The sequence below is a fragment of the Polyodon spathula genome, chromosome 6 (assembly GCF_017654505.1).
Source record: "Polyodon spathula isolate WHYD16114869_AA chromosome 6, ASM1765450v1, whole genome shotgun sequence".
Classification (NCBI taxonomy): domain Eukaryota; kingdom Metazoa; phylum Chordata; class Actinopteri; order Acipenseriformes; family Polyodontidae; genus Polyodon; species Polyodon spathula.
In genome coordinates, this window is record NC_054539.1 from 58,347,489 (window position 1) to 58,375,240 (window position 27,752).

Sequence of the window (27,752 nt, forward strand, 5' to 3'; positions counted from 1 at the left end):
GTTATGCAACCAGTAAATTTCATTTTGTACATTTTCTTTGCAAGTTTTGCTGACATTTAACCTCCTCCTCATATAACATTGTTCAGCTTAACCACTACAGCTTTGAATTTAAAAAAAAAAAAAGGTTGTTTGAAAAACTGTACATAGATTATTTGTAATTCAACAAAATGTGACATTATTGGTAGAGGTGAATACTTCTGCAAACCACTGTAAATAATTTATTTTGCTGAATTTCTGTATTCTTTTTTTTAACATTTAGTAAGAAATACTAAAAAACTAAAATTCAATAAAAAACATTTTGACTAGAAGTCTTCACATTGAAAATACTTTGTCAATGTTTCTCTTTGAATATTAGTTTCTTTTCGTCTTTCAAAATTTAGCACTATGAGTGTGTTAATAGTTATGGATGAACATTTTATTAACAGTGGAACTATTATCAATTGTTTGTTTGTGATATCAACAAAAAAGTACCCTGTCACTTGTTGAGCATCTATTAGACATGTTTTTGATACTAATGTAAGGTTCTATTTCTAGAATTGTTATATCATCATATGATTATCATACATTTTGGGAGGGGTATGCCATTGTCATTTTGGCTCAGTTAAATATCTTAACATATGTAAAGAGTGTGGGAATCCGTTGTGAAGAGAGAGACAGGGATTGTCGTTGAAACGCCACACAGGCATTCAGGTTTTAATTACAAATACAAACCCAGTATTTGTTGCAGTTGTTGGTGACCACCACTAGGGTTCCAGCAATGATGGCTCTAGTGCGGGGTTGCTTTAGTGGTGGACACGTGCAAATACCAACAATGCCCCAAAAGAAAACACAATGGGGGTGGGGGGTGCTAAACAAACAAAAGTTGACCTAAAGAGGTTGAGCATTGATTCCACTTTAAAGGCTGCTACATACCAGACGCGATGCGATTTTTCATCGGACAAGATACTTTCATAATACTTTTGAAACTGAGTGCCTTCTCTGATGGTATTTCAACATTCATGGCAGTAAATCATACATACCAGACATATCCCAGTTACTTCGAAATGGACTTCCATTTACTGTAACTCTCTAAGTTTTTTAAATTGCGAAGACCTTAGTCATAAAACGGGGGGTATTTTTCCACTGTGATTTTGGATGCTGCTTCCATCTGGTGGACCACGTGCATGGAAACTGTTTTCTGATTGCTCAATTCCGTAGTTGTTGCTTGGCAAAATTGCAAAAATAGACACCAATCCTATTTTTTTCACGTTGCTGCAGTGTTCGTATCAACTAAATGTGTTTTTTGGGGGTTTTTTTTGAAGTGGTGTGGTGTGTCGTACTACATATTCGGCAAGCAAATGCAAAACTTGACCCAACTTGACCTAAAACTAGCAAGAAATGACTTAGTTGCAGTAGCAGCAGTTACATTATTGTTTTAAGTTATTTTATTGTGGGCAAACTTTGCCCTCTAACCCAATGGACCATATTTCGAAGCAAGCACAAAGGCAGAGTTTCTTAGAGGAATATGACCATTTTAATGGTAAAAAAACAAAAAGCAACTGGTCTTTCCTGCAACTAAGTTTATACTGTTAAATATATACTGCTGCCATTGTTTTATTCAGTAAAAAATAGCCTAATATGCATTTGCTTCAGAATTTTGTTTTTTTTAATATAGTAACCAATGCTTCTTCTGATCTTACTTACTTACTTACTTGAACTGGAATACTTATCTTCAAAATAACAGTACTTGCTTTTCTTTGTTTGTTTAACACTTTCCTTTAATAAACTACATGTGGGAATTCTAGGTGTAGCACTGTGCAGAGATGCCATTGGTACTAGGTGTGCCATATGGTGCTACTTGCATGTACAATAATCCGTCACATGTCCGCCCTTCAGATATCCTCCCTAGCCATTTAGCCGCCATGATCAATCTCTTCAGAAAAGCTAGTTTATTACTGAACAGAGAATATTAGTTCAGATATTGTAGATCCTACAGAAGTTTTTGTGTACTGTGTTGTATGTGCTCCATGCGAACATACAACAGCCGGCTATTCTGTCACAAGACCCTCTATCTTTCTAAACAAGGGATTTAGGGGAACTGCTGAATCTCAAAACAATAATTGTGTGAATATAGTAAATGTTACAGCTGTGTATACTGGTATTTAAAACAGGATTCATTTCTCTGCCTTAGTCCTTCAGTTTTCCCCCCACTTAAACAAAGTTAGGCACCTGTGATTGAGGCACAAAATTCTTGGACTATTGCTTCCGACATTGATTAAAGCATTAAATTATTGTACTGTATTTAGAATAAAACACTTACCTATAGCTACCAAAACTGACAGTGTTCTAAATAAGAAAGTTTACTGGTCCAGTGCTTATCTATACTTGAAAGGTGAGTATAATTGAGATTTTTGTTATTATACAGTTAAATAAACTGTTATTGCAAAAGCTTTATTTTTACAGTTTGTTATTAGTTATCAACATTGAAAATTTTCAAACTCCTTACATTAGGTCTTTGAAAATGGTCTTTGAAGTCCTTGAAATTTGTATCATCACTCTGTATTTACCACATCTGATTGAGCAGAGATTGTATATTATTTTTGCAGGTTTTATAAAATTAAGATTGGGTGAAATGGGCATACATGTGTTTAAAAAACTATGTTTGTTAACTAGCCTCATGTGAGATTTATCGGCTAAATCTGACAAGTTGTAAGAAGCAATTTCTGAATTTCTTTTTCTACAGTCAAGTTCAATTTTTCTTCTGAAATGGTCTAAAATGGTTCAGAGCACCTGAGAGCATGTACAACCCCAGAGCTTTGGGGGGCCTAGACAGACGTGTGGCCAAAAGATTGGTTTTGCCCCAGGAGTTTCAATCAGAATGGCTATTGGCCACTTTCATCCATGATACTGGTAGAGGAAAAAAACCCTAAACTACATCTATATTTAATTATCCCACTGTATTTCTTCAGGATTTCACAAGACACCCCTGAATCTAACAATTAATATGTTATATGTACACATTTATTTACTGTATATATAGGGTACTAGTATTCTAAGTAAAGTGTATATGCACGGTCTGAGCTCATTGTATCAAATCTAATATCTTCATTTGCGTATAACTGCAGTGGACAAATATGAACTTTGAAAATAAGTTTGAGAATTGGCTGTAAATGAAATCTGAAACACTGTTCGAATCATAAAATAGCAATTTATAAATAGTTAAAATGAAGCTCTAGATCTTTGCCTCTGAGCACATTTAGTATGAACCAGCCAGGTTTTTATGGAGGTCTGAATGATTACATTTGACAATATGTTTGAGAGTTTTTATTTACTGGTAAACATTTTTGGCTGGTTTCACAGACCCAGATTAGTGTTAATCTTGAACTATTAAATGTTAATTTAGGTAAATTAGTCCAAAACCAGTGCTAGTCAAGGTCTGTGAAATTAGTAGTTTTTCTCGTGCTACCAGTGTAATTGTTTACAGGGGGAAAATAATTTTTATTCTGAAGTCTTCAAAATAATTTAATTTAGGAGCATTTTAGATGGTTGTCATTATCATCCCCCATTTAAGATGGTCTTTTAAAAAACAGGTTTTACTTTATTTGGAGTCACTGCATTATAAAAGACAGATTAATCAGTTATGTGACTCCGTTTTATAATATGACAGGTTTAAAACAAACATTTTGGTTTAGTAAGATTTAAAATACATCATAAAAAAAGATATTTGTGAATTAAGCATTTATTTTAGTTAAAAGATTCTATCAGTCTTGATCAGTGAGTAATTTTTTCTTTGATCAGTGAGTAATTGTTTTTGAAAGATCTTTATGGGACATGTTGCATTGCCCTAGTGCCTGAGGGGCTTAAAATATTGTTTCTAATGTGGTCTTGCAGGGAATCGAATAAAATGCACCTCTGAAGACGATAGTGGTTTTGAACTCCCGGGAGACATTTTGATGCAAACGTTTTTATTTACATTTGTGGTGCTGGCAAGTAAAGATAATTAACAGTAAAAACTGGTTACTGAGGGGTCTCAAGAGTGGCTTACCTGTAGAAGTGCAGCCACGTCGTGCGCAGGGGGAGTCAAACAGCACAGGTTCGCATCCTGGCTGTGTGAAGTAGGCCAGTCTTCGCTGCGGACTCCCAAAGGGAGCGTCGCATTGGCTCTGGCACTCCCATGGGTTAGGGAGGTAAAACCAGCAGGGGCTGTTTCTCTTCATCGTTGTACAGTGAGCTCTGCTGGCCAGGTGCCCAGTGAGCTCAGACCTGTCACCTGCAGGGCTGGCCTTTGTCCTGCAGAGGTTGTTAGCTCAATGACATACACTCTCGAGTTCCTGGGTGGAAAAGGAAGCTGGCTTGGTCATGGGATCGGAGGACGCCCACTGAACCTTTGGGTCTCCTGAGCCATGTGGGGAATTGCTAAGGTGAAGGGAAAAGCGACTGGGCATTCCAAATTGGGAGAAAACGGGGGGGAAAAATAATAATTAAAAAAAAAAAAAAAAAAATTAAAAAACTGCTTACTGTGAATCCCACTGCATATCATAATATATGGTCAGGTGAAAACCATAGGCAAATGTAATGCAGTCATGTCAGCTTGCAACCTCGTCTTCCATTTGACTTTCATGAGGTAAAAATGTCATGAGATAAACAAGATTAGTTACTGCTGGGATAAAACAAGCCAAGTCTAAGGTACATGCTGTAAACAAATTCTTGTTGCAGGTTTACTTTGGTCTAATTGCCCCAACCATCGCCCTACTTCAAATAAAAAAAAGTTGTTTCACAACATTTTTCAAATTACTTGTGCTTGATTGCCCAGTATGATCAGAATTAGAATGTATGACTATGTGTCTCAGTAGTGTCCTTAATTAACTTGCAAGTAACCAAAAAAGTGGCATTGGGTTTGGTATTTCTCCCCACTGTATCAGGTCCAAAATTTGCAACTGGCTTATTGTCAGGAATAACTCCTTAAAAGAATTTCAGCTAGCTGGGAGTATTAACTTTATCACCCCCAAAAAGTTGAACCGTCTTCTCTCTTAGCATTGCCTCATTCTTTTCTTCACACAGACAACAAGCAATCGTCCTTTCATTCAGAAGCTGTTTCGACCAGTCACTGCAGAGGGACAGACACGCACCCTGGGTGATTTACTGAAAGAAATGTTTTCTGCTGCGGTAACTCCTAATGGTAGGCTGACTAAATGTATATATTGCATGTATGTGCTATAGACTTGACATGTTCTGTGTGCATGCAGTGTGTTGTATTATTTTAGGTTGCCGATTAGCGATTTTAGCTGGAAAGGAAAACCTGTACACAGCCAGGTAAATTGCATTATCTTTTCAGAGTGTCATGAACAGAATTTCTATCTGGTGAAACAAAAGGCAAGGTCATGTGCATAAACCATTTGAACTCAAGCAAATGCATACAGCTTTACCTGTGTTTTAAATATTTCTACCCATGTTGAATATAATATACATCTTGCACAGACTTTTAACACAAACAACAGTGACAAATACAAAAAACTTCAGAGCCACCGTTGATAAAGGAGCACTGCAAGAATCAGCCAAAACAGTGTGTCTGGGTCACGTCAAAGAAAATTCATGAAGAAAACAAAGAGGTTCTCTGACAGTGAACCTGCAGCCTCTTGCATGCAGAAAAGCCTCCACCCTAAGTTTCTCTTTGAAGACTTGCTTGTGTGGGCTGAAGCATTTTTTAAAACATTTTTTATTTCTCCTTCTGTCTGGCTAGATGAAGGAGAAAGTGTTCTTTGTGTCTCTTGCTTTGTTTTTTTATTTATTTATTATTTTTTTCCCCCATGAAATCTTCGTAGATCTGAATAATATCAGATTGTTTGATTTCTTGGCAGCCAACCGCTCTTTTTTGTCTGCCTTGTTCGTTGCTTTCCAATTTTTTTTCTTTTTAGGATTGGAGACTTGATAACCTTAAACATTCCCTGTGTGTTTGGGGGGGGGGGGGGGGGGGGGGGGTCATAGGGGGGGGGGGAAGAGAGATTTCGCGACAGAACTCTAAAATGTATGTGTGTACGTGTGTCAGAGAGGAGGATGTAGACAGCAAGGCTTCCTCTCAAGCTGTGTTTGCAGCCTGGTAAGAAAGGTGACCAGACATGGGGAAATGGACTCTGCAGACTTCAAAACAGTTTTATTAGCGGAGGCTTAATTAGTTGACCAACTCATTTATAGCTTGCAACTTTTCCTTTTGAGTCAAACCAATGTTACAATAAGTGTATGAACAAAGAGACATGTCTGGCTCACTATTAGTGCATGCAGTTCTGTGTTTTTCATTATGTTGACAAAAACGTTATTTTTACATTTAATTGATATTGCTGAATAGTTATTAGGATTTGCCATACAACACAACAGAAGCCACAACTACCGCATAAAGCTGTAACAACAAGGCCTCTGCTTGACATTAAAATGTAAGTGAGATTAAAGTGGAATTTATATTTTATAAAGTGTCTTTGCTTACTTGTACTCAGTTAGCCAGGAAGGAATGTTCTTAGTGGTGGCCCTAGATGTTAAAGCAGTGCCAAACCATGTTTCAGTTTTTCCTATACAGTAGTCTCTCACTACTGTGGACCCTCTGACCTATAATCTGAGCATGGATATCATAATGGAATCAGGGCTCAAATTTAACATCTATTTGGTAGCGTTTTGCTACCCAAAACTCTTAATTTGCTACTTTTTTTTTTTTATGCAGTAGCATTTTTCTGAAACCTTACACTTCAGCTTATATGACCGTCCCTGACTGAACATGTACATAATTACCTGTATTATTTTTTTTAAACATGTACATTATTAGTATCTTTCATAAAGCGGAAAAGCATTGCTAATAGAGATGTAGGATATTAAGTTTATTCCGTGTCTATAAAATACAAATGTAATCTGTCATGGAGCATGGCGGCTCTGGTTTTGTTATAATGTTAACCCTGGTTTCACGCTAAAAAATGAACACATAATAGGTAGATAATTATTACTTTATCAAAATTATGACTGAAAAAGGAAAAAAAAAAATGGTGCAAATAGTTAGCTATAACTTTACCATGATCCAGTTAACGGCTTCCTTGTTTTATCAGTACGAATAACAGACAAAATACAATTTTGAGGTACATTCATGTATCTTTCTGTTTTTTTTTTTTTTTATAGATTATCACTACCCTATGTACTTCTCCTGTTTAACTAGTGAAATGTGTGCTTTAACAAAGAATGTACCATCAAACTATAACTTAACACACATAGCTAACTAATGTCAATGTTTAGGTTATTTTTTTATTTTTTATTTTTTATTTTTTTAATTGGTTGATATCCTTTATTCAGTTACTACTTCTTAGTTAATTTTTCCAAACTTGTACTGCATTTTAAATGCAATGAAAAGGCAGGGTGCAAGCATACATATTTATGAGTAAACCACTTAGTGTAACACGTTGCATGCATCTTTTAAATGTAGCGGTACTGTGCTGGAGTCGACTTTAATTTTCAAAACAGCTCGGTTGTCGTTGTACCCTTATAATTTAATACAATGCAGGATTCAATGATAATGTGGCACACATTACTTTGTTTTTATTATTTATTTATTTTTAAATCGCTGTCTTTTATAGGTGTATGATTTGTTAGTTACCAAAATCTCAGTAAACAACTGAAGACAGATAAGAGGATAATTTCATACCACTTAAATTTGCACCAATGAAACATAACCTGGTTAACCGTACTGATGGCATATCAAATGCTTGGATGACAGATACGGTTGCATTTCGACAAGGAATTGCATTGGTTCCATTACTTAGTTGTGCACAAGGTGGTTTCAATAAATACTTTCAGATTTAAATATAGGCCTTCTATGTGATAGTTTGGGACATTCCATCTATTTAAAACAGTAGGTAGGTGCTTATTTTTTTAAAATATTTTTATATATACTGTAATTATTAGTCGAGTAAACCGCTACCGAATAAGACCATTTTGCTACCTGCTTTCCAGGCAGGTAGCATATCATCACTGCTGTCTTAAAAAGTTAACTTCTATCCCTGAATGGAATGCATGCTGACTGCAGCTGTAGAAACTAAATTTGCACTTGTGTAAATGTATGTATTGCTGAAAATAGTGACTTTCACTTATACATAGTACAGTAAAAGTCATCATGTGAAAGTAGCTTTAAAAAAAACAAATGGCTAAAAGCATATATTACTATCTGTATCTGCACCCCTGGTTTCCCCCAAGGTTTCTTACTGAATAAATAAATATAAGTCGTGAAGAGTATTAAAAACATGAAAAAAGACACAACATTTTACAGGTTGTGATCAATACTCAGGAAACAATAAGAACAAAAGAGATATTACAACCATAAAACTGATAATTTACACTTAATATTCTATAAAAGTGGATCAGGGGAATACCCTATTAAGTGGGCCCTGTACAATACTTGTACAGTAATTTGTGGAGCAGAGTAAGGCATTTTTACTATGATTCCATCCTCTGGTATTCCCTTGCATGGAGACGTTGATACAGACAAACAAAAACAAAAAAAAACTTTAGTTACTAGGGAATCATCATGAGTGGCATTGTTTAAAATGTGGTTGTTGCTGCAAATCAGGAATTAGGTTCTGTTGTATAAAACATATCCAGATTGCATTGCTAGAAACAGTATTCCTAGTGTAGTACTAGTACTGTTCATTAATAACTATACCAACAGAGCAAGGTATTTACAAAAAGTCTTTATAGATATTTTCAGGAAAACAAAGCAATTACCCTAAATAGTTTTATTTTTTATTTGTTCATTTATTGTATTATTATTGTTTGTGACAAAAGGCAAAACTTTTCACTAAAAGCTCCATAATATATTTTACAACATTGTTCAATTCAGTTCAGTTTCAGATCTATTCTACCAGGAGGTCCTGGCAACTATTCTCAAAACATTCAGACAAAACCAATAGAGCTCGATACAAAACAATGAATATATTTCCCAATGCAGTTATAAAACAACTGATATATTTCCATGGAAAATATGCAAACTAATACCTAGAGCATTCAATCAGTTTATAAAAAACTAAACAAGAAAAACTCTCGTCCCAGCCATATTGGGTTTGAAATATGAGCCTTCACAGAGACTACATCACTGGAGAGTGGCTACATAAACAGACATTTCCAGCTCAAACCAAGTGGAACCAGGTAATGTGCCAAGGACACATTTATAAACAAATAATAAGCAATCCCAGGCTACACCTCTTGCTTAGTCATGTGTTGACATGTTGTGAATCACCATTAATATGGATTTAAACATGCAGTTTCATATGACCGCATTTGTTTTGTTGGTACTTGTACAATGTTGGCAGTACTCAGAAATCATGGTGCTATTATTGCTTTAGACACACTTGGATTTCACAGATACGGCAATTTATTTTATTTTTTAAACGAATGAAATCACTCATATGAGATGACGTCTTGTATTTGATGTTTAAATGCACAGCATATTCATTTTATGTGCGTGTGTGTGTGTGAGAGTGGCATTTAGTTTTTAGTTAATCATTCCAGTATTATAAGAAACACAACATAATTTAGAATAAATAAATAAACCAGAAACCCCCCACCTTTTAGTAACCCATGGAGCAGCCCACACGTGTGACTTGTAAGAGCTCTACAGATTGGCCCACTGTTTCATGTCTCAGACGCGCAGTGCAAGAGGTAGAGCCCAGTATTAAAGTCCAGGGTGTGTAGGATGACAGACATATCGGCTTTTCTATTTGCTCTTCCAGGGATTGTGTTTCAGCTAGCTGTCAGTTCGATTCATTTTTATTAACGTTCTTGGATAATAATCCTGCTTTCTTGGGAAATGCAAATGCTGCAGAATTAATTGCATTTACACAAGTTAAATTCCTAGTTGGAATTTATCCTTTAAAACAGATTTGTCAAAAGAGCACTCGGACTTAACAATTGAAGAGAAACTATAAATGTAATAAAAGAAGTAACCTTCCTCTCGTGTGGAGTTGCCTCTAATCAACAAAATGAAAACTATCATGATCCATTTGAGCTTTGTCCATGTAGTCCCTGAACTTGCTGTATAATGTAGTCCAGTTTTTTTGTTTATTTTTTTCCATTCTCATTACATTAGACGTAGTTTGGCAAATGAATCATAAGTCTCATTCTATCTTCACCTCCACCCATAATAACATAAGTCATAATAACAACAAAACAGTTACACCTTATTACTAATACTGGCTTGAAATAACACAGTAATAACCAGGGCTATAATGGAACACAAGGGGTGTTTAATTTCTATTCTGCATAACTTTATCAGAGTACCATTGTTGATCAGAATAAACACATCAACTACTTGACTAAGTTTCAATCTAGATTTACTGTACATAGTTCCAGTCGTGGTAAACTACCACAAAGCCTTCGTCAGTGGGCACTATTACTTACCGTATTTACTCAAATTTGTGTCACACATTTTGGACTTAACTAGACCCTTAATTGAACTGATAATTTGCTTAACCCTTTGCGGTCCTATGTCGGACCAGATCCGACATTTACAGTTTTCCCTTTCCAGTCCGATGTCATCAAAAGATGTCAAGCACAGGTTTTTTCTCTGGAAAAAGATGAGAAAACCTTTTAATTGACGAATGAGACCAATAGGAGCCGGGAGAAAACGAAAAAAAAATTAAAAATAAATAAGGGGCATATCTGAGCAATGGACATAGCGTCTATACCACAGAGATAAAACGAGTGATCAGGAGAGGATTTATTAGTATGCACGACTATGAAAAGGTATGTGAAAAATACAGCGAATAAGGGGTGGAGCTTGACTGGAGTTGCAGTACTGAGTGTCCTTTGCTATGCAGTGCCTTTTAAACCTGTTTTACTCTGGAGGGGGGGGGGGGGGGGGGGGGGGACAGCGCATGTGAAAAATAAATTGGACCTGACACACCTGACAAGCGCTGAATAAATGGACCTCTAAGGGTTAATTAGACCTTTTTAGTTGTTTTCAGGTCTTAAGTTCAGGTTACTTATAAATATTATAGCTAACTTGAAAATTGCAACTATTTAAGAGCTGAAAACAATTAAAAAGGTCTAATTAAGCAAATTATTAAATGAACAATTAATGGTCTAGTTAAGTAATCGAGTGCTCAGTCGAATTAAAACCAGCAGACACAGGGTCCCCAGTTCCAGGGTTGGGAGCCAATGCTTTAAGGTATGTTAATATAGGGTTCTGTGCTGGCACAGAGGAATTATAAGGTTAACCATTAATTATTGTATGTTTTTTTTGTTTGTTTTTTTTTCATTAAAAGTTAAATATGACTTATTTGTGTTCGAATTTGGGGATGCAACTTGAATTCAGAGGCTATTTAATTTGAATGAATATGGCAATTAATATAGATATCAGCCAGGATGTTTCAACTGATGGAGCCTGAATCTTGATGTTAGAGTAAAGAATGGTCTGTCTTCTCAGCTCTGCTTTTTCATTAGCCTTCAACTTGTTTGCACACCTAATCTGCTCAAAGTAAAGACAGTAGATCAAATCATTCTGACGAATACACAATTAAACAAAAATAACAGTATTTACGGTATATCAGTAGAACACATTTTATATTGTTTTTATTCAGGGGTTCTGATTTGAGAAGTTGTATCCTAAAAGCCTGTTTCTTCTTTCAAGTGGAAATCTTACAATAAAACACTTTTAAATCTGAAAATGTTCTATCTGCCTTCTTACTTTGCCAGTGTTCAGGATCCTTTTTGAAAAAACAAATAAAGATATGAGCTTTAAAAAACAAATAAAGGCATGAGCTTTTAATTGTATTAAATTGTAATAAACACAGATTTTATGCTTTTAGAAAACAATAAAATACAAAATCTGAACTTCTATATATTCCAGTTTATCTATTTATTTCTTTATTTATGTATTTTCATAATAAATGCTAACTTTCATGTTAAATGTTTTATATATATATATATATATATATATATATATATATATATATATATATATATTTTATTAGGGAGAAAAATTATATAAACATTATTTTAAATTATAATGAAGTTTTGTATTAGATACAATTATCAGAAACAACAGCACTATGATCATAGTTCTAGGGACTGTAGAACTAAGGTCACAGTTCTAAATTGAGTAAATACAGTTAACAGGTTATTTACTGTAGATGGGGCAGTTTGCCTGTGATTTGTCCATAAAGGAAAATTTAGGCAATATCAGGGCTCTAAGTGTAGATTTTTAACTACTGGCCCCTTGGGCCACTGAGCTAGTGTTTTTACTGGCCCAGATACAAATAAATCTAGCCCAATATATTTATATATTTTTTCATGATGGTTTTTATTTTCAGTGTGTTTCTAACTGTGTATGGTAACCAAAGAGAACCCACGTCTCAAAAGAAAGTGGCTAAACAAAGCCATTAAACATGTATACAAGTAATGAAAGAAGTACGGTAATCCAAACTTGGGTAACATTGAAATTAGAAAGGTAATTTAACGTTTTAGAAATTGGCAGGGATGGGGTTCATTTCCCCTACCTGCCTGGGTTTATTATGTTCAGGTGGCTGGGGTTGATTAGTTGATTAAATGATTAACTTAATTAACGATCAATCAGCGCCCAGCCACCTGACATAAAAGGAGGCCTCTGATTCCACCGTGTAACAATTTTTTTTTTTTTGTTTTTTTGTTCCTGGGTAGTAAGTGTTATTTCCTAATTGCTTATGCCTCAAAAGTATAGAAAATGGCTATTATTCCCCACAAACTTTGCTTTTGTGACCAGGACAGTGATATTTCAAAATATCACTATTTCCAATGGAAAAAATAGTGACAGCGAGTGGAAGCCCAGCGACAGCGAGTGGAAGCGACAGCGAGTGGGAGAAGTACAGGCGTGGAAAAGTACAGAGCAGTTTCGAAGCAGAAAGGAGAAATTGCATCTTGAATTGCTTTAATCAGAAAACAGAGGACATTGGGGAAACACAGCAGCAGCTCAAAGTCAAACAGCCGCGTGTGTTTTTCTGATAACAAACAAGCTGAAACTCGGAGCAGCTGATTCAAATTCAGCGCCGTTTTGAGACACGGGCGAGGGGAGGAGCCAACAGCACAGCAGAACAACGCAGTTAAACGAGGCAGTCTTCCCAGCGACAGCAAGTGGAAGCGACAGCGAGTGGGAGAAGTACAGGCGTGGAAAAGTACAGAGCAGTTTCAAAGCAGAAAGGAGAAATTGCATCTTGAATTGCTTTAATCAGAAAACAGAGGACATTGGGGAAACACAGCAGCAGCTCAAAGTCAAACAGCCGCGTGTGTTTTTCTGATAACAAACAAGCTGAAACTCGGAGCAGCTGATTCAAATTCAGCACCGTTTTGAGACACGGGCGAGGGGAGGAGCCAACAGCACAGCAGAACAACGCAGTTAAACGAGGCAGTCTTCCCAGCGACAGCGAGTGGGAGAAGTACAGGCGTGGAAAAGTACAGAGCACTTTCGAAGCAGTTTGAAAGCAGGTTGACGGCTGCAGAAGAAACTGTACTTCAAAAAAAAAAAAACTCAACATGGTCTTCAAGCCAGTAATCTGTGACACCTGCTTGATGTGGGAAATCCGAGAAAACCCAGCGGAGCTAAACCAAGTGTGCGTAAAGTGCCGCGCGATCCAGGATTTGCATAAACTAGTAAGTATGCTAGAAATGGAGCTGGAAGAAGTGAGACAGCAACAGGATCTTGAGGAACTGGCACACCCACAATTCATGGAAGTCTGCATCACCCCTAACAGACTGAAAGCCACCAGGGAGATAGAAGGTCAGAACAGCTGGGTTCAGGTAGGCAGAAGCAGGGAAAAAAAGAAACTTCGTCAAACACAACCACCAGAAATCAAAACAACCAACAGATTTGAGTCACTTCAGAATTTTGATGAGCAGAACCAACAACAAGAGAATGAAAGGAACAACATCCAGGACCCTATTGACAGTGGTGACCAGACAGCAAAAAGAAGGGAGGTCATGATTGTTGGGGACTCCATATTGAGAAACACAGCAAGTTCAATTCGCAGTTTGGACCCCCTTACTACAACAGTGTGCTGCCTTCCGGGAGCCTCGGTCAAGCACATCACTGAGAACGTGGACAGGCTCCTGGAACGAACAGGAGACGACCCGGTAGTAATCGTCCACATTGGTACAAACAACATTGGAAGAGACAGACCAAAATCCCTGCAAAACAAATTCAGAGAGCTAGGAAGGAAATTAAAAGAGAAAACCAAAACTGTGGTATTTTCTGGTATACTACCCGCACCTTGCAAAGGACCATATGGACAGCTGGAAATAATTAATCAAAACGCATGGCTGAAGACGTGGTGCACACGGGAAGGCTTCACCTATCTTGATCATTGGACCACATTCTACAACGAGGACTATCTGTATAGACGGGATGGACTGCATTTAAATAACAAGGGAACTAGTCTACTCGGAGAAAAGATCCTCGAGCAGGTTCAGAAGCATTTAAACTAGAAAGGAAGGGGGGAGAAATCAACAAAAAAACAGAAGGGAGACCGCATCAAAACAAGAACAACAACTCAGGTAAGACAACCATTAAATGTATTTATCTAAATGCTAGAAGTATCAGAAACAAAATTCTAGAACTTGAAGCTACTGCACTAACAGGTAACTATGATGTGATAGGTGTTACAGAAACGTGGTTGTCTGAGAGTGATGGGGACGAATATAATATTTGTGGGTATACACTGTATAGGAAAGACAGGCAGGACAGAAGAGGAGGAGGGGTAGTGCTATACATAAGAAACAGTCTTGAAGCCCAGGTGTTAAACCTGGACAAAGAAAATAAAACCGAATCAATATGGGTCAGAATAACGGACAAAAATTCAAAAGGCATAATAATAGGAGCATGCTATAGACCGCCAGATTCAGACGGTGAGCAAAATAATCTGTTATACAATGACATTAGAAATGTGTGTAGCAAAGGAGAAGCCATACTAATGGGGGATTTCAACTTCCCCCAAATAAAATGGGAAAACCCGGTGGGTAGCGCGAAGGATGAAATAGAAATGGTGGAAATGACAAATGACTGCTTCCTAACACAATTTGTCAAGGCACTGACTAGAGGGGAGGCATGCCTTGATTTAGTCTTTTCAAATAACGAAGATAGAATAACTAAAACAGAGGTCAGAGAACCACTGGCAAACTCAGACCACAACATGGTCTCATTTGAAGTGTTTTTTAAATCCCCAAAAGTAATGACTAAAGCTAAGGTTTACAATTTTAGAAAAGCAAACTATGAAGGTATGAAACAGAGACTAACAGAAGTAGATTGGAGTAAAATAGAGAAAACACCCACAGAAGAAGGATGGTTGTTCTTCAAAAATGTAGTACTAGAGGCACAAAACAATTATATCCCTAAAGTAGACAAATCTAAATGTAAAACTAAATTGCCAAAATGGTTTAATAGATCAATTAAAAAAAATATTCAGCGAAAAAAGGCACTTTACAGAGCATTAAAAAAGGACCAAAAAGAAAGTACGCAGAAAGAGTACACAGAACTGCAAACGCAAGTCAAAAAGGAAGTTAGAAAGGCCAAGAGAGAAATAGAAATGAACATTGCTAAGGGAGCTAAAACCAATTCCAAAATGTTTTTCCAATATTACAACAGCAAGAGAACATTCAAAGAGGAGATTAAATGTTTAAGAGATACAAATGGCAAAATCGTAGATGAAGAAAAAAAAAATAGCAAATATATTAAATGATTACTTTTCACAAGTTTTTACAAAGGAAGATACTGACAACATGCCCCACATGTCATCCAGTTCCTGTCCAGTTTTAAATAACTTTAGCATAACTGAGGCAGAAGTGTTAAAGGGACTAGGAGCTCTTAAAATAAACAAATCCCCTGGGCCGGATGAGATCCTCCCAGTAGTACTCAAAGAAATGAAAGAAGTAATTTACAAACCGCTAACCAAGATCATGCAGCAGTCTCTTGACACAGGGGTGGTACCGACAGACTGGAAAATTGCAAACGTAATACCGATCCACAAAAAGGGAAACAAAACTGAACCAGGTAACTACAGACCAGTAAGCCTGACTTCTATTATATGCAAACTTATGGAAACTATAATAAGATCCAAAATGGAAAATTACCTATATGGTAACAGGGTACTGGGAGACAGTCAACATGGTTTTAGGAAAGGGAGATCGTGCCTAACTAACTTGCTTGATTTTTTTGAGGATGCAACATCCATAATGGATAATTGCAAAGCATATGACATGGTTTATTTAGATTTCCAGAAAGCTTTTGACAAAGTCCCGCACAAAAGATTAATTCTCAAACTGAACGCAGTTGGGATTCAAGGAAACACATGTACATGGATTAGGGAGTGGTTAACATGTAGAAAACAGAAAGTACTGATTAGAGGAAAAACCTCAGAATGGAGTGTGGTAACCAGCGGTGTACCACAGGGATCAGTATTAGGTCCTCTGCTATTCCTAATCTACATTAATGATTTAGATTCTGGTATAGTAAGCAAACTTGTTAAATTTGCAGACGACACAAAAGTAGGAGGAGTGGCAAACACTGTTGCAGCAGCAAAGGTCATTCAAAATGATCTAGACAAGATTCAGAACTGGGCAGACACATGGCAAATGACATTTAATAGAGAAAAGTGTAAGGTACTGCACGCAGGAAATAAAAATGTACATTATAAATATCATATGGGAGATATTGAAATTGGAGAAGGAATCTATGAAAAAGACCTAGGAGTTTTTGTTGACTCAGAAATGTCTTCATCTAGACAATGTGGGGAAGCTATAAAAAAGGCTAAAAAGATGCTCGGATACATTGTGAAAAGTGTTGAATTTAAATCAAGGGAAGTAATGTTAAAACTGTACAATGCACTAGTAAGACCTCATCTTGAATATTGTGTTCAGTTCTGGTCACCTCGCTATAAAAAAGATATTGCTGCTTAGAAAGAGTGCAAAGAAGAGCGACCAGAATTATTCCGGGCTTAAAAGGCATGTCATATGCAGACAGGCTAAAAGAATTGAATCTGCTCAGTCTTGAACAAAGAAGACTACGTGGCGACCTAATTCAAGCATTCAAAATTCTAAAAGGTATTGACAGTGTCGACCCAAGGGACTTTTTCAGCCTGAAAAAAGAAACAAGGACCAGGGGTCACAAATGGAGTTTAGAAAAAGGGGCATTCAGAACAGAAAATAGGAGACACTTTTTTACACAGAGAATTGTGAGGGTCTGGAATCAACTCCCCAGTAATGTTGTTGAAGCTGACACCCTGGGATCCTTCAAGAAGCTGCTTGATGAGATTTTGGGATCAATAAGCTACTAACAACCAAACGAGCAAGATGGGCCGAATGGCCTCCTCTCGTTTGTAAACGTTCTTATGTTCTTATGTTCTTATGTTCTTAAAAACGGGCAAATGTGTGTCTTTTCATTCACGTAAAGTCAGAAAAAAACAACATATGAATCCTAACTAACATGTATTTATACTAAAGTAATACAAAAAGTTTAATGCAAAGTTTGTGGGGAATAATAGCCATTTTCTGTACTTTTGAGGCATAAGCAATTAGGAAATAACACTTACTACCCAGGAACAAAAATTGTGTTACATAGTTTTCTCATTTGGGAGGAGGGAGCTGAGGAAGCAGGTTGGTGGTTTTTGTTTGTAACTTTTGAATCTAGTGAAGGCATTGCCCAGCCTGGAAATCTTATTTTTGTAAGTTTGCTTTTTATATTGCTTTATTTGTGTTTGAATCCTTTTGTTTTGCCCTTGTGCACTTTTATTTTGTGTTATTTATAATAAAGTTGTTATTTTTTTTTGAACTGCAGTCTGTCTCTGGGCCTCTATCCACTCACCAGCCTGTCACACTGCTGTTTTCTGCAAGTCTGGGAAACTTGACTCCAAACAAGGCAAACCGTTACTTTTTTTTTCTCTGTCATAATGAAGCCTCCACTCTAAATGTTCATCTTCATTTTTTTTCATAATTACATTCTTTATGATTTATTAATTCCAGTGCTTTCCTTTTGGCTTATTGGTTGCTTAGTTGTAGAAAACCCGATTTGTAAAAGATTTGACACTGGAACGAGTACCACACAGCACTTCGTACGCAGTCTGAGATTCTGACTATAAAACAAATATGACGCGCGGTGTGAAAGTTAGGGTTAGTTCGTAGTTATGTTTTTAAAAAATGGTTTGCAAATTAATTTTTAGCTTTTTGACACACTGGCCCATTTTCCTGGATTCATGAAACGGAAGCCATATGCACTATATATATATATATATATATATATATATATATATATATATATATATATATATATATATATATATATATATATATATATAACACACACACACACACACACACTAGTTAAATGTAACCGGCCCACTCGGGCCTGTGGTGCGTCATAACTACCGGCCAAACTGCTCCGGGCCATGGTTAATGTCGAACCCTGAATATGTGTAACAATGTGTTTATGAACACTGCAGAAGTCTGATTTACATACTGTGAAGTAGGTCATGCCACGGCTGTATGCATGCTTTTACATATTGATTACTTTTTCACGATACTGGTGCAGATAATTTAAAAATGTATTATTTCAGTTTCACATGGGGATTAAAAGCTTTTCAGTGTGCTGTTAACTCAGTGGGGTGAGCTGCTATCTTCACGAACAAACTGAAACTGTTAAGCGTTTACCAAGATAGAAACACAAGTGCATACCTAACAAGGGGAGTAGATTTCGGGTAAAAAAGTTCGACCTAAATCAGACTTTCCTTTAAGGGAGTCAGGTTACTTGTTAAACCACCAAGGGCTTATTGGCAGAAACTTGTCTTTCACAAGGCTCTCTCATCTCATCTCTCCTCTCAAAGCTGAAAGTTTTGAAACACAAAAGAGCATTGTGTCTTTTCATGTAACACTGTCGAGCAGTACAGCGACTCATCCTTGGGTTCACAAAAGCCGAATCAAGTAATGATTAGAGTTGGACCATAATGACAAACGTATACAACTCCTTTTACAGGCCACAAGCTATTTTAGAAGTGCTGAAATACTGATGAATTGTAATTATCTACAGCCTCTTGTTGGAACATGAAAAACATACGTGATTTAATATAAAAAAAGGCATTTGTTAAAAAACCACAAAGCTAATATTTTAGATTAGTATTTAGACAACATGATGGTGATTAGAATCATGATGAGGACAGCCATTTTAGACTTTGATTATGTCCTCCATGTGTCTGTTTAGAAGGCTAATATGTTGTCCACCTTGTGATGAAAAGTCTCAGCAATATTCAGAAATGTGAACTGCTTTCTCAGTATGAGCTACCATAAACTTAAGTGAGCATTATCAGCTTCCAAATATGGCCAGTACTGTAAGTAACTGACCTCCAATGACATGTGTCTCAGTCGATGAGCATCAATTAGGCAGGAACTAGGATTTTAGAGGGTCTAAGACAGGAAGGGAGTTTTCAGGCTGTGACTGTCCCTTACGTTAATGTATCCGAATAACTTCAGGAATCACAAGAACTGAAGAGATTCCCAATAATTAAAAAGCTAAAATGTTGCTTCCAAGTATAAAATACTGTTTGCCACGATTTAATCCCTAGGATGGGGCATTGCAAATGGGATCAATTGATTTTTATAAAGACACGGGGAACAAGTTAGTGAGAGTATATGAGAAGAGCCTGTCTGCCTTTACATATGTACGTTATTACTTACTGTATAATAATAATAATCTTTATTTTTATATAGCGCCTTTCATAGTTTACCACTATTACAAAGTGCTTTACAGAGGTAGGCTGTGAAGTGTGCATTGTATGCAGAGTCACTTACAATAGGACATTGATTTAACATCTCATCCGCAGGATAGCGCACAAGGAGGTCAAATGACTTGCTCAGGGTCACACAGTGGCAGAGGTGGAACCGGTGACCTCCTGGTTACAAGCCCTGGACTTTAACCACTGGACCACACTTTCTTCTTACTATTTACATGTTACAACATTCTATTCCACAAATTATTGAGACTGTCACCAACACACTGTATATGTATGTACAGTTGATGTAGATCACCGTGAGATGTTAATACTGATACTAATAGCTGTAATGTTGTTATTACAGTATTGCTGTTGTGGGGGAGGTATGATACAAACACAAAAAACTTTAACAATTCATAGTCTAGAACCCTGACATTCTGTAGTAAGCCTCTCATTATAAAGTTATCTGTACTGTTAAATGTATATGAATAATGTGATACCTCTGACTTAACCAACATATCATGTAACACTACAGTAGCTGTCTGTCGCTTGGTAAAGTAGAGCAAGCTACAGGGCAAGCTACAGTATAATATATTATTGCCGTTTAGATGGCTAATCCTGTCATTCCACCAGGATTAGAGATTCAAACAATTGTATACTATTCAGTACTATTTTATAAATATATTTGCTTTTCTCTTATATATCGCTGGCTGATAAAGCTTTAAAAAGCTTACAAATATGTACTTTTGTTTTTATGCATGATTTATAACTAGAGGCTGAGGCAACTGATTCCCAGTGTCAGGATGCCTGCTATTTGGGATTATAAAACCCATTCATTATTTTGAAACTATGTTTCAAATGTTACCCCCTGGCTAATGTCAGTGTTGTATCATTACTTTTCATACAGCTTATCAGAAGACTGGGGTGGTAGAAAGCAATTGTGTGGGATGTTTTCTGATTTTGTTTTCACACAAAGTAGCACAAGTGAAAATCCCATTGCATTATGTTGAAGATAAGCAGTTTAAACACTGGATACATTTCAGTATAGGTCACAAAATCTGTTCTAACTGATTGGGAACTAGACTAATTGGTTTAGTCTTCACAGATTCTGTGTACGTATCCTACTATACAGGCATTTCCTGATAAGTGCTCCACTGTACTGTAAACTGTGTAATTAGCTGACATTCCCATAATATCTTCACTGGCAGAAACCAATTTGGTAAGCTCAAATGAATCCTATTGAAGGTAAAGGTCTATGTCTCATTTATATATGAATGTTAAAAAAAAAAAAAAAAAAAAAAAAACCCCAGAGCAAGTTTTTACACTCTTTTTGACTGACGGTGGAATAAAAAATATATTTTAAAAGATAGGTAACTGAAAAGTGGAACAGAAATGTACTCTAAATATAGTAGGTACCAGTGGCTGAAAAAGAAAAGGGCTCATTTTGGAAAAAAGCAGACGTGTAACCACCAGCCAAAGTGCAAATGTCCAGTTATTAGATATCAAATTATAATAATAATTTGAGCAAATCTTGAACTTTGGCCAGCTCTGAGATGATGCAATGTCAGTGTCACCTCCATAAACAAGTTCGTTGGAATTTGGTAATGGCTAGTTTGAAGACTTTCAGTTTCAATATCACGCAAGTCTCAAGTTAGTAAGAATCTCTCCGTCAATGTGGTTAGCCTGATTAAGGGTTAGCCCCCTCCAATCTTCACAACTGTATTACCTAAATCTGCTGATTTACAGGTTTTGGTTTTAAGAACTGAGATACATAGTCATACTTTCAGAGGATATGGTGGGATGATCTCTACAATGAGGTAGGTTGTCCAGGAAAATTGTCAAAAGGGAAACATTCACTGTTCCAGAGGTTCCATATTTTGATGATCTGTCACTGTGACAAGTCCTGACATATGTGTTAAAAGATCAAAATCAAACCACAATATCTATATTTAGCCATTCATCTGCTGGGATTACCTTCCAGAGTTTTTTTTTTTTAACTTCATTTTTTTGGAACTCTGTATTCTTACGGTGCTTGTCGATTTTTAGTATGTGCATGTTAAAGCATGTTTTGTAAAATATTTTCAGTAGTTGCTCTTCACTGTATTCCTTGTAGAGTGATCAGTCTTTGCAGTATGTCTTGGTATGGGTGTACATCACACTACAGACATAAAGTTGTAAGTAAATGCCTCTACGGTTGTGTCAGATAACTATTAAATAATACAATAGCCAACAACAAAACTTGATCTAAAGAACTGAAATAATAGCTACACAGCAGACTAAATGCAAGCAAACATATTACAACTGAGATCAAGCTTTAAAAAAAAACTGTCTGCTTTTGTCTAATGTGTTTTGGCTATACAATATCTCACTCCAGACCTGCTACACACAATTGCTGTGTCTTTTTTTTTTTCTTTCACATTATATAGTAGGCATTGGGCTATTTTTCTCTTGTTCCAGAGTGACTGGCTTCTGTAATAACTTCCCTCAGGCTTGGCTTTGGTGTACCAAAACAGTGTAAACAACCTTTCTTGGTATTCCATCATACAAGGACAGCACATAAACTATAACTCAATAACCCCATGCTGTATTCTTCAAATTTGCTTTTTAAGCTATTTTACATTTTGGATTTCTTTCTAGTCCTTCCTAGGGATATAGGGTTATGCTTGAATTAGAGGAATTATGAATTTACAAGCCCTTTTAAAACTCAGTTCTGCTTTTTGTGATTGGTACCATATGTTTAATGGAGAGCAGATGCACATGTCTGGCTTTCACAGTGTGCCAGAAATTTCACTTGTGTGGAGTAAAACCAGGTAGTGCACTCGGTAAGTGTTATCCCTGTAATGTACACGGTCATGACACTGTAATCCTGCTGTATTTGTCATCATAGGGGCTATATAAACAAGAAAATGATGAAGAGATGCCTTCAAAATGCTTTTCATTAGCAGGCCATCTAGATTACCCGAGGAGCAAATCACAAGTCGCCCCCCTGACCCTGTCGAAAGTCTCCCCAGTGGTAATCACAGCACGCCGGTATGACAAACGGTTAACAAAAATAAGTGAGAAGGGCAATATATTTCATGTCAAGGGGTAAAGACTTGATAGACGCAGGAAGGTATTTTTTTTTTTTTTTCCCCTCAATACGTTGTGTTGCATTTACTATTGTAAAGGTTGAAACTTAATTATATATCTGTACACACCTGTTTAAAAGGAAGCATGTTGGTCTGAAGGGCTGCTATAATGCATTGCTAATTAAAAAGGCCAGAAAAGAGTCTTCCACTGATAGCTTAATGCAGAGTGACATTTTGAAACTCGATTTAAGTACTCTTTCTGCAACTTTGCAAACAGTTTTAGAAAAGCACAATGTATGGTAACTATGTAGTGTTGTACTAAACAAATCTGAATGCCATGGCTTGAACAGCTAGCATCACATCTCAGCAAGTTATGACAGAGCTGGTTAAGGATTATTCAACCTTTCTGTTTTCTTCCCATTTCACTTGAAATGTTCTGCGGTCTCCCCCGAAGCTGATAGCACAGTGATTACGTAGGGACTGCCAGCTCTCCTGGTTACATCATGTATTTCCAGTGGGTGCACTTCCTAAGCCTTGTCTGATCAATGGTTATATTTCTCATTTGGTGGTACTTAAGTAGGAATACGTTATCTACCAGTTTCCTACCTTTTTATTACAGTTTTATTTGCATAAAAAAATAGTTTTATAGAAAACTATGTAGTGAAGAAGCTAGTGTTTTTTGAGGATTATCTGGCTCATCATTTTTACTTGTCACAATGTGTAATTTAATTTGTTTGATTGTTTACTTTTTATTTTTTGTGCTGGTACAATTATGGACTCCAAACTAACCAAACTAATTTCCTCATTCAGACCTATGTACCATAAGTCGAATTCAAATCTATGCCTCCAAACAGGTGAAAGGCGATTGAATTAGCCAGTGAGCCCACCTAGCCCCAGGTCATATATGTATAGCTTTAATGAACAAGTGTCAAGGGGTTTTACAACAGTAACCCTATTGCTGCAGTGTCAGCGACTGAAACTGGGGCTTATCTTATGACACTGTTTTTGGTGGCACCTCTGTGACATTTTAGAAGAACATAAGTAAATGTACCCATTGATCCAGCAATGCCTGTCCTGTTACTAATAGCTGATTGATCCTAAAACATTATAAGCTAACTTTCAGAAGTTACTAACATTGCAATAACATATACTCAGAAGGTCTAGTCTGAGACTGCTTTGGTTGTGTTGTTGCTGATTGTTTTTGCTAATTTTCTCAAGGTAAAATGTATTCTGTCTCAACCAGCACAAAACATCTTTCTGATGATATCAGCCACCGCTGTGAAAATACAATAAATGTTTCCTTTAAAAGACTGTCAAATATTGTACATGTTTATGAATTCTACAGGTTAATCTTATGTCTGTGCATATTTCAGACAAGTAATACCTTTCTGTAGATCCTCCCTGGAGAAGTTCTTTTTCTTTTTCAGAATTTTCAATTTCTATTGTTTTGTGCCTCATGACTGTCAGATATCCTGCACCACGAAACATTAGGGCAATATGATTCCGTCTGATGATGAATTAACATTTTAAAATGAACTTTTGATGAGAACCTTCAGGCAGGCACCCTGGACTCTACATAACCCTTCTCCTGACCTGACCTCTCCCAGCTTTGCCCCCGTAGCAGAGACACAAATCCTTCAGCATGATGTATGTTCCAAAGACAGCAGTCTGTGGGGTTGTTTTTTTTTTTTTTTTCATGGGTTCAATTAGGTGGATTTTTGCTGATCAACACCGGAGAAGTTAAAGAATTTGTCAGATGCTGAGCAAAAGCATTGTCCAGACACTCCCGGGTCAGTCAAGCAGTTCATCACTATTTAACCTGCTTTTAATTTGGCCCTTATTTGCATGTGTAGAAATAAAATACAGCTGTTGTGCTGCTGCTTTAGTTAGCAAAATGCAAACAGATCACATAGAAAATGGTTGGTGAAAAATGGGTTTTGCAAATGAGGATTAAAGATGAATTTAACCTTTTGCACTTCTCTGCATCCGACTACGGAAGCTGGCATTGGATTGAAGTTAATATACAGCAGACTGAAATCAGCCCACAAATTTGACTTATGCGGTTCTATAAAGCAGTCTATAAAATGCCTTCTAAATGATTTTTGCTGTTTTTGCTACAGCAAACAACTATTTCTTTAATGAGCTTGTAACAGAAGTTTGGAATTTGTATGTAGGAGGAATGGGTGAGGGGATTAAGACCACTGGACCTCATGTATTGGCAGGACTCATAAACATATTAAGCAAATATAACAAGTTTAGTACAAATTGGGTGCACAAGCTTTTTAAAATATTTGTTTTTTTATACTAATTTAAACTTAACACTTATAACATTAGCTTGTTTACATGATGTATTATCGGAAGTTATCTGCGGTATTCTTCTTGTTGTTTTCTTTATATATGTTGCCATTAGGCAACATTATTCGCAGACTTGGAGTTAGGGTTCAGCAGTTTTTCATCAAATCTAAAACTGGAAATGAGAAATTTGGGGATCATTTTTGATCCAAATTTTATCATTCGAGTCTCATATTAAAAAAAATATACTAGTTTATTTTTTATCATTTGAGGAATATAGCCAAACTTAGACCCATTCTCTCTGTATGCATGCCTTTGTTTCATCCAGAATAGATTATTGTAATGCTCTGCTTACTGGTATTCCTAAATGTGTGGAGTCTCGTTTGCAGCTAGTTCAAAACACTGCTGTCAGAATTCTAACTAAAACCAACAGAAATTAGCATATTACCCCTGTCTTGGCTTCTTTGGACTGGCTCCCTGTTCATTTTAGAATTGATTATAAATATTTTGCTTTTAACTTATAAAGCCCTGAATAGATTTCCACCACGTTATTTCCAGGAGTTGTTGAGCCCTTACAATCAGTCTAAGATACTCTAAGATGGCAGGATGTGGAGCTGTTGGTTGTTCGGAGAGTGAATAAAGATGTGTGGGAGGGAGCGCCTTCTCTTTTAAGACCACTGCCATCTTCAATCAAAAAAACAGAATCTTTCTACTTTTAAAACAGCATTTTTATAAAATGGCTTTTTTTTTTTTTTTTTTTTTTTTTTTACCATAATATTAGCACTTGACTGTTTTATAGGAATTATCTTTGCCTTTTAAATGTTGTATAATATTGTAAAATGTTGTAAAGCGCCTTGTGATGAAAGGCACTTTGTAAATGTAAATAAATAAATATAAAGTGGTACCAAAATAATTCACATAATTTATTTTCAGGAATTGTAATGCAGGGTTGGCTAGGTGGCTCTAAAATATACTAGTTTACTACAGACCCACTGAACAAGAGATGGGTAACTATGCATTATATAGTTGTAATTCACAAATGATCTTAAAGGTAATTTCTCAATTTATATAGGTTGTGGGACTTCTCATGAAATTGTGTTGGAATATAAAGACAAAGTATGTATAGGACATTAACCGAACCAAAATTATCATTAGGACTTTTAAATACAGGGTACTATGTGTTCTGCACTGTCATTGCTGCCTACAGTGCATCAGCCAGCAAGTAAAGTATTTTACAAATTTCTGCTTTTAGCTTTACGTCTGTGGAAGCCCCTCTCTAGCAGTGATGGATGGCCATGGTTGATCTCTGTCTGTGCACTAATCAGCTTGTTTGTTTGAGATTAATGTATAGTGTGTTCATTCATTCAATGTGTGCAACCAGTAAGACTCCCATACCTGTAGACTATTTTCTTTTTCTGAAGTTATGTTACAGTTGTGGACTTTTGGATGGTTTAATAACATAGTGTTTTCAGTTGCCCTGAAAAATAAGACATATAAGTCACTGCTGACTCAAGAAAAGACATTTTCAACAAAATTATACTACATTGTAATAAAAAATAGCAATCGGAGACCATAGAATTAATTTAGACCTTATATTTCTTTTCTATCCATCACATAGTAACAGATACAATTTTAAGTTAATTATTAGTTTATGTTTTCTATAAAGTTGCATGGAAAAACAATTAGGAGTTTATAGTTTGGTCTTTTTAGGTTATAGCCAATAACTAATTTAAACACTGATGAGCTTTTAAAAATAAATAAATAAATAAATAGCTTTAATTTGTAGCTAATAAATACTGTAACATACAGTACTTAGACACAGCACTCTCTATTACCGACATTGCCACAGATTCAAATTGAATTCAAGTGGAGAACGGTACTTCTTTTATCAATGTCTTCATATCTTTCCTTCATACAGAACTTGACGTTTCTGAAGCTAGACCTTATCAATATTCAGGGTATAACAGCGCACAATTACATAATTTACACAAAATAGTTTGAGCTTAATGAAAATCCGTTGGACATAACATATGGAAGGAATGTGTACCTTTACCCTCGAACCGTTCTGCTCTAGACTGTTGTCGCCTATCTCATCTACTGCAGGTCTACACTGAATCTCATCCTTTCCTTGTAGAGCATGTGTGAGAGAGTACATCACATGGTCTGCAATATTCAACATGATAGCAATATTTACCTTAAGTCTAAGCTGCCCACAAATGTATGTGTTTTGTTTTTATCCTTAAGCATGTACTGCAAACCTGCCCTTAAATAGGAAGTGGCTTGTGGAACCCTTTGAGGTAATGTGAATGTGTGTGTATTTATAGATTGAACCATGTTGTCACTTTCCCGTAACACACACTCTACCAGGTGTAGACTGCAACTGATTCTGTCGACAGCTCTTAATTTGATGCTGTACCTTATTGCCATTTAGTTTTTTTTAAAGGTATGTCATCTGTAACAATCATATGGTCAGTACAGTAGTTTCGATAAAATATTTTTTGTCCATGGTTATAACATGAAATATTTGTCTAAATGTATCTCTTACGGACAGTTAAATGTGTTACATTGAAATGTATGTTTGTACCTGGTGTGTATTCTGATATGACAGCACCAAGTTACAATAGCCAGTCATATAATAATGTAATATATGAACCTGTCTCGGGTCCGG

At 36.3% G+C, this 27,752-nt stretch overlaps 1 protein-coding gene across 1 annotated transcript in view; it reads left to right on the top strand.

Moving 5' to 3' along the window:
- The window catches only part of LOC121317400 (autophagy protein 5-like), a 74,760-nt gene that overhangs the window by 40,364 nt on the left and 6,644 nt on the right, over positions 1 to 27,752 (top strand). Inside the window, exon 7 of the mRNA XM_041253291.1 lies at positions 5,041 to 5,158. Within this exon, the coding sequence (XP_041109225.1) occupies positions 5,041 to 5,158 (118 nt within the window). The remainder of the gene's footprint in view (positions 1 to 5,040; positions 5,159 to 27,752) is intronic.